Source organism: Triticum dicoccoides, chromosome 2A, assembly GCF_002162155.2.
Source record: "Triticum dicoccoides isolate Atlit2015 ecotype Zavitan chromosome 2A, WEW_v2.0, whole genome shotgun sequence".
NCBI classification, from domain to species: Eukaryota; Viridiplantae; Streptophyta; class Magnoliopsida; order Poales; family Poaceae; genus Triticum; species Triticum dicoccoides.
In genome coordinates, this window is record NC_041382.1 from 787585499 (window position 1) to 787593910 (window position 8412).

The following is an 8412-nucleotide window of genomic DNA, read 5'->3' on the forward strand; positions in this document are numbered from 1 at the left end:
CCCCTAGGAGTCGGGCCGCCGGCTGGGACGGGCGGAGGTGGCCGGACCGGGGGACCAGGCGGGATGCGGTCGCGGCAGGCGACGGGGCGGCCCGCGGCAACGTCGGCAGCCTCGGCGAGGTCAGCCCAGGACACACGCGGAGGGGCAGCCAGAGGCGACGGCGGGGGGCGGGCGTGGAAGGAGACGGCGCGCCGGCTGCGGGCGAGGCCAGGGGCGAGGGCGGCAGCGGCAGCGGTGCCGCCGAGGCGACGGGGGCGTCGCCAGAGCCAACGCACGCGGGAGCCATCGGACTCGTCAGGTTAGCAATTAAACCCTTAAAGGAGATCTCGTTCTTGAGGACAGAGGTCAAGTCCCGGGGCAATGGGTTGGCTGGAAATGGAAACAAGGCTGATCAAGAGTACATCATCATGTCTAACCTGTCCCTCGATGACACTATACTCAAGAAGAAGGTGAATTTGCCTTACCACCCCCAAAAAAGAAAACCCTGTCTTGATACGTGTGATTGATTGATTGGTATGCTAAGAAATTCTTGGCTCTTAAATGTGAAAAAATGATGACCGTGTGTTTGTGGAATCCTTGCGCTTGATTGTGTTGGGCAAAATCCAGTGGGCCGGTGCCTGGCTGAGCGTGAGACGGCCCGGCCCGGCCCGGTCCCGGGGGTGCTAGAAAGTTGAAACCCTAGGACACTAGAGCACTAGTAGTGAGCGTGAGACCAGGCGAGTGGCGGCGGCGAAGCCATCTCTTGTCTTGTCTTGTCTTCTTCTCAACACCCAACCAGAACCCAAACCAGCTGGGATCCACGGCCGGAGGCGGAGAGAGATGGAGGGGGAGCTCAGGAAGGAGACGGAGATGGAGTCCAGCAAGGGGACGGAGTATGAGAAGAAACTCGAGATTCTCAGGAAGGCTCGGCACGATGTCACGAGGCTGCTCAACAAAGGCAAGTACCCGGCCAGGCATAGGGCACTCTTGGCTACCCAGCAGCATTTCTTGTCGGAGGAGCGAAATATCCTCATGATGATGGGCAAGTCCCGGACGGAGATTCATAGGTATCCCGATTCCGATTCCGATTCTGGCGATTCAGGGTCCCTCCTAAGTATGGAGCCCCAATTGGGAATCACCAAGCGGACGGAGATGGAGGGGGAGCTCAGGAAAGAGCAGGAGAGGATCAGCAAGCTTCGGGACCAACTAACCAAGACTTGTGAATCCTCCACGGACCCGGCGACGCAGAGGATATTCTTGGATCAGCTGGATGAACTCTGGATGGAGGAGGACACACTCCTCACCATGATGAGAGAATCCGGGATGGACGTTCAGAGGGCTTCCGGTTCCGATACCAACAATATCGATCCCGATTCCGGCGATGAGATGGGCAGTTCGGGCGTGCACCCATCCCTCATAAGGATGGAGTCGAGACTCAGGAAGGAGATGATGGAGATGGATTCCAGCAAGGGGACGACCGAGATCGAGTCCGGCAAAGAGCAGGAGATGGTGGGCAAACTCAGCAAGGAGCACCAGAGACTCAGGAAGGTTCGGTACCAACTCAACAAGAGGTGCCAGTCCACCAAGGACCCGGCGACGCAAAGTATACTCTCGACTCAGCAGGAGATACTCTGGACCAAGGAGCAAGCACTCCTCACCATCATGAGGCAGTCGGGGATGGAGATTGAGAGGGATCCCGATTCCGATTCCGGCAATGAGATGGGCACAGATTCGCCCCTCATAAGCATGCAGTGGGGACTCAGCAAGGGGACGGAGAGAGACGCCAGTGGCAAGGAGATGGGTCAGATGGGTCATGACGACTTGGTTGTTGCTCTTTCTAGCCACCTTGAGGTGCTTAGGAGGGAGATCTCGTTCCTGAGGACAGAGGTCACGTCCTGGGGCAATGGGTTGGCTGGAAATGGAAACAAGGCTGATCAAGAGCACATCATCATGTCTAACCTGTCCCTCGATGACACTCTACTCAAGAAGAACGTGAATTTGCCTTACCTCGGTTGCCAGACTGAGGATGTGATGGATTTCCTGCTCGTCGAGACGCAGCAGTTGCTCTATCGCTTCAACTCTTTCGCGTCCATTCTACAAAAATTCAGAATCCCCATATCTTCGGACAAGATTGAGAAGCTGCGTCTCATATCCAATGTACTTGTGGGCATCTCGGAGCTTATCAAAAGGCATAAATCTGCTGCTGCCAAGGGTCATGGAGATCATTTGGACTGTGTAGGCTGGGATGCTACGTGGGGATGCTCGACGAGAAAACATGGTGCCTTTGACGACATAAGTAAGCCAAAAATACTGCTATATGGCTATCTTAGTTTTCCTCTCTCTAATTAATTAATCGTGCCTTGGTCAATTAAATGCAATCCCCTTCTTGTATATATCACCGCTAAATACAACTCTTCTTATATATGCATAGATTTCAATCTGCTAACTTTAGCAGTAGCTTGATTTATAACAGTCATCAATCTCTTGATTTTGTGCTGCAGCGACATTGAGTCCTATGCAATTCACGGCTTGCACGCCTGGAATCTTCCCATTCTCGTCCGTGGCAGGCCCTGCCTTGCAGATCTATTCAGTCAGGCTCGTTAATCTTAACCGGAATCTGAGTTGGCCACTTGATGTCTACGGCGTGGTCGCTGCACGCGACGATTTTGACAACAACCTCAACATTCTCTTCCGCCGGTCAAGTGCAAACTGCCAAAGAATTAAGAAAGAGGTCTGTACAATGTCTATCTTCTCGTCTAATTGTTATAAGATAAAAGTATGTTTTTGGTCCTTCAAGTTCCCCAAAAGTTTTATACGAAGAGCATTTGATGTGTGACAAAGGATTAAGTTATAATGGTTGCATAATGTTTGTAGTTTAACCGGAGTTGATTGGTTACCTGCATACCTTTGGATTGTTTTGTTTAACCAGATTCTTTTAAGGTTCAAACTAGTCCGTATCAGCTTTAGGCAAGTTATGCAGGCCAAGCCGTATGTATGTTGAAATTTTTCTGCCATATTTAGCGAGCATAGAGCAAATCAGTAACAAAAAAAGCCAATAATTAAAGTAGTCTCCCACATGCTGAGGCTGTCTCTGGATGATGGCAGGGCACATGCACCTGTTATGTTTATTTCTGTATATCGCACAAGCAATGCAGCATGCACATGGGCAAAGGCCGAGCGAATCCGGCCGACATTGGCCGCCTGATTGGGTGGCCGTGTGATTGACGGAGGGTAGAGATACCCAAAGGTTGTAAAACCGACTGTGGATATAAATCCAAATTCAAACCGGTGTATTATAGTGGCAGAGATTAGTAGGATCTGTTTGGGAACTATTTCTTTGAGATTCTTTCCGAATTATGGCCATGGTTAGACTATGTCTAGTTAAACTGAACTGTTATTTTGCCTGATGTGTGTGACTGACGTTGATGAATATGATGCTTGCAGGACCCATTTTTGCACTTGATTGGCCCGTCTCGTGCAATTGTGGCTGGCGAACCTGTTTTGTTTCAAATTGACCTGAAATTGAAGTATGGAGCACAGTTTGAACATACAGCATCGTTCACTGCCAACCAAAGTTACCGCTCTATCAAGCGGTGTGACACCATGCAGATCCGCAACTCCTGTTGTACAGCAAAGATAAGACTTGGGCGAGTTGCTCCAGCAATCCAGGCGACAATAGTAGGTGTTCGTGTGGTTGAAGGGGAGTGGCCTTTTAAGTATGGATGTAACGTTTCTTGCTTGTTTTCTCCTGCTGATGCAACGGAGGGATGCGCCGCAGAAGTCGTCTTGCTTGACTGTCGTGCTAAAAAGATGCGTGCAGGATCAGATGGGTATCTTTCTTTGTCAAGAAATGTTGTGGCAGTGGGATTGCAGGGCACACTCCGAGTCGTCACAGGAGCATACTCAAAGTCCGGACTCAATATTGTTCGAAAATATCATGTCGAATTTCCTATCCAGCAGTGTCAGACAAATAGTTTTAGATGCTCAATTGATGGCTCCACATTGGAGATAGTTGTTGCTTGGTCTCGCCTTGTCATGGACAAGCATGATCATGTACTCGATGGTTATTGAAGGTGTGAGGAGTGGCAGTGGCTTAGGCTTTTACCTTTGATTTGTGAGCTTAGCTTAGGCTTGGTCTTTTTCCCCAGATATATGATACTAGTTTCACACTTTGGTCTGATAACTTGGTTACTAAACATTTTTAATGTGCAGGTCCAAGCAGGGTGGTCTAATGGAAAAAAAGGTGTAAGAGTTTTTTTTAGAAAAGGAGGATGACCTCCGGCCTCTGCATCTGGGCGATGCATACGGCCACTTTATTAATTATTCTCACAAGACCTTACAAAGTCATACAACAGTAAGACTAAAGCCGCCGTCTAAGCAACAAACTGTCGTTACACCTATCCAGTTGATGAAGCGGCGCATATAGCCTGTGCCTAATACCAAACATACATCGCAGTCAAGCCTAACATCTAAGATCTGAGACCCCAACCTAACCACTTGTCGGGTCTGGGGCACACACTGGTCCAGCGTGCTCTCAGAGGCCGCCACCGCCAACTGCCACCGCTCCATCTTCAGAACTGTACTGATGCATCAACCTTGCTAGGTCCAGCTATCGTCGACGCCTCCACGGCGCCCAACAGCACCTCCTCCCTGCACGCAAACAGCTGTACACGCCGATTTCGCCACTCATACACCTCAGCGCCATGCTGCCACGTACCACCAGCCGACACAGCTTGAAGCCCTTGGTGGATCTGTCGTGCGTAGCACCTACCGACCAGGCATGACCAAGCGTAGCACCTGTCGGTCAGGCATGACTTGACATCTCCACCGAAGCTCCGTGCAAGACGAAGCCGCTCCACCTCCTGCCTCTGACTTCCAGCGCTGGTCCACAAAACGACGCTCCCAGGAGAGAAACTACACCGCAGTGCCGTCATCGTCTGGTCTTGAACACCAGATCCTAGGGTTTCCCCCGGAGCAATACGAGTGGGTCGACGGTAGTCACATGACGATGCCTTCATCAAGGTAACGACGTGGAACGCCGCCATCGCCCGCCGTCGGCTCGGTTTTCACTAGCAACTACGTCTCCCCGACTCGCAGCTGGTGCCAGATGACGGATCCCGAGATCCGAACACCCAGCCTTCGGCCGACCACCTCTGACGGAAGAGATGACCACCATCGCCGGCTCCAGCGGTCAGAACAGATCTGATCGGAGGTGCCGCCGAGGAGACCACCAGGCCATCTACACCGTCGTCGCCGATCTGAAGGCAGCATGCCAAGCCGGCCGCCGCCAACCGCAGCCGCCGCCGAAGGGCCATCTGCAGCGCTCTTTCTTCTGGAGCCGCCTAGCCCAACAATTCGGCCTTTTTACTATATATTTTCTCTGTTAAATTTTCTCTAGCTACATGGGCCTGGCCCAACAATTTGGCCTTTTTATTTTCTAGGCATGGCCTTTTGCGGTCCAGTTCATTTTTATTTTCAAGGGTTTTTTGTGATCCAATTTTTAGATGGGTCCCAATTGTCAGATTTTTCATGGCAGTGGGGCCAAACACTTTTTATCGAAGAACTCATCAGCTTTCCATTTCTCACATTTCTCACAGTACACAAATGACAAATATTTCAAATGAAACAGAACTAGGTACAAAGTATTTTTCTCACATTTCTTACAGTTTTACAACTTCACTGGATTCTGCTCCAGAATGTGCTGACTACAACAGAATACAATATAACTAGGTACAAAGTACAACCAAAACACAAGGCAGATTATCTAGATAACCACCATGCTTCATCGTCTTCTCTTCCAAACAAGTGGAATGAGCCCTCTCTTCTCCTAGGCGTGCTCCTCCTACAACAGCAGCAACAACAGGTCAAGAACAACAATAGAGTCATATGAGCTGCTTCTGCTCCTATTAAACAGAATAACAACAAATCGAGTTAATAAACAAGCTTGAAGCACTATGGGAAACAAAAGCATAAAAACAAACTAATATCTCAGGTATAATCATAGGATAAATCTGTGTTGAAGCACTGTGTTTAGATGTATTTTAATTAATTTCAAATGTGTAATGTAAGGTGTTGTGGATCAGTGTATAAGAACATCAGTTTGTAAATAACAGGAACAACTTGGTATTACACACAGAGCACTATACAGATTTTAGCTTTTCTATCCAAGTACAAATAGCAAAACATACTAAATTAATTGAGACACTCATAAATACTTGCCGAGATACTAAGATGAAACGTGCATATATATACTACTGTAAATTAATTGAGACGCTCATGCCAACATGTTCAGATCGAAATGCACTAACAAGTAGTACCTGCGAAACTAACAAGCTGGTTCGTGCTCAATCACAGGCACATCAAATGTATAGTTACTACCTGCGAAACAACCACATACATTGCCCCCAAAATGAAACATACTAGTAATTACTAGGCGATGCAGATTGCAGTTCAAAAAGGAAATCCAACCCCTCTTTGAAGACAATTATTTATAGTGGTAAGTAAGAACCAGGGTGTTTGGCTCATGTGTAAATATATTGCACAACAAAACAAATTCAGTTTTTGATTAATAACCAATTTTCAGAGCCTTTGGCTGATGTAGGCGATGCTCAAGAAGTAAGTAGTACTTGGGTATTCTGCCTGCCTACTAAACAGTAGAGGAGGAGGAACATAGCTATCAAAGTCCCCACCAGGTGCAAACAAAAGACCAACCCGAACAACAGCTATGGTGGAAACTCCAAACACTCTACCAATAAATGTTACTACCAGTGTCTTTCCAATAATTAAGAGACCTAATATCAAAGAGACTGCTGGGAAGTTTGACAGAAACAGCTTTGGAACAGCTTTGGGTCAATAGACATTCCAACCTGGAAAGAAACAAACCAGGGTAAGCATTAAGATTTAAGAAGGTACTAAATATGGTCGGAACTTATAAAAGGAATTAGAAATGTTCTAAAGTAATTCAAGCATTGATGTTCAAGAAACAAAATTCTTCCAACATATGTGCATTGATGTTCAGAGGCATAGCAAGCAGAAACTATTGAGCACTAGATCTACATCAGGAATTGAAATTCTTCCAACTCTGAACAGCAATGCGATGCAGGAGAATAAAATTAACGTATAAATAATTAGTGAAACCCAGAAAATAATCATGAATCTTACAGTGCAGAGTGACATTATTCTACATCAGGTACATAAAGTTCAGGTAGTTAAGGCTCACTGCTATGGTGTTAATTTCCTCACAGCAAAATTACCGAAATACATGAAAAACGAAGAAACAGAACCTTGAGCTGGACAGGGTGGAGTTTGCCAGCACAGCAAGAGTACGAAGATCCAGACAGCTTATGGAAGAGTAGACATCCACAGTTTCAACCTCATGGAACAGATCCTGCGGGCAAAATAAAATATAGAGCTTATTTTTGGTAATTCGGACTAACTTGTAATCGAAACCGTTGTTAGTGCAAATCAATCCCAACTCTGAGGAGACACCCTATAAAGTACAGTAAACCACTAGTAGGCAGGAATTCCAGTTTAACCTTGCACTACTAGTCTACTACCGCCTGCAAACACAGCCCCAAATATGATCAGTCTCCTTCCCCACTTTCTGTAAGTAGCTAATTCTACAAAAAAAAATTAGGCACGAATGGGATAATAACAAACTGTCCGTACTAGACTAGCTACCAGTGTGCGGCTTGGTTCGATCCAATCCCCTCTGTTCATGCTAATTTGGTTCTGCAGTGTCACTGTGTATAGGGATTGGGGAGCTTTTGTGGCTGTGTACATGTGTTGCATCAGTACTACACAGGAAATCTGCAATCAACAACGCCGCGGTAGTAGAATGAAGTTGTTGCTGTGAAGTAGAGGGATTATTGACCTTCTGGAGCTCGAACTTCTCGTTCTCGAACTCGTCGTCGGGGGAGGCCTGGCTCTGCAGCTTCTCGGCAGTTTGCTCTGCGCCACCTCCACCTTCCTCTCCCTCCGCGCCCCCTCCTCTGACGGATCGTCCCACCCGTCGCCTAGGCGGCGAACCTGGCCGGCGCGTGGTGGGGTCGAGCGCGGCGCCCAGAAGTGCAGCACCGACGGCCTCGAAAGCCGGACGGAGGTCGAGCGCGGCGAAGAGCGCCGGCCGGGAGCGCGCGGCCGCCCGCCAGGAGCGGCAGCACGCCATGGCGCCGCACCATAGGTCCTCCAGGCCCAGCCACGAGAACGCCTCCGCCAGGCACACCGGCGTCAGATCCGCCCACTCCCTCTGCTCCTCCTCCTCCCCCGGCGCCGCCTCGCCGGCCTCGCGTCCGGTCGCCATCTCGCCTCCGCTCGCTTTTCTCTTCGGGTTGGTGGGCTGGTTGGTTCGGTTGGGTGGTGAGGGAAGGGGAGGGGCGAGAGGAGGGGGGCGTGGGGGAGGCCATGAACGACGGCGAGCTCCACCGGAGGGAG

The 8412-nt window shown here is 49.0% G+C and overlaps 2 protein-coding genes across 2 annotated transcripts; one reads left to right on the plus strand and one right to left on the minus strand.

Annotated features, from left to right (window-relative positions):
- Positions 1-738: 738 nt before the first annotated feature.
- On the plus strand, positions 739-4192 carry LOC119352538. Its single transcript, XM_037619137.1, has 3 exons — positions 739-2275; positions 2481-2710; positions 3424-4192. The coding sequence occupies exons 1-3, from the start codon at positions 820-822 to the stop codon at positions 4048-4050; spliced, it is 2313 nt and encodes a 770-aa protein (XP_037475034.1). The 5' UTR covers positions 739-819; the 3' UTR covers positions 4051-4192.
- A 2532-nt stretch (positions 4193-6724) lies between these two features.
- On the minus strand, positions 6725-8406 carry LOC119358502. The gene is made up of 3 exons (XM_037625013.1): positions 7853-8406; positions 7263-7366; positions 6725-6845 (listed from the first exon to the last, which is right to left on the minus strand). The coding sequence occupies exons 1-3, from the start codon at positions 8279-8281 to the stop codon at positions 6725-6727; spliced, it is 654 nt and encodes a 217-aa protein (XP_037480910.1). The 5' UTR covers positions 8282-8406.
- Positions 8407-8412: the final 6 nt, after the last annotated feature.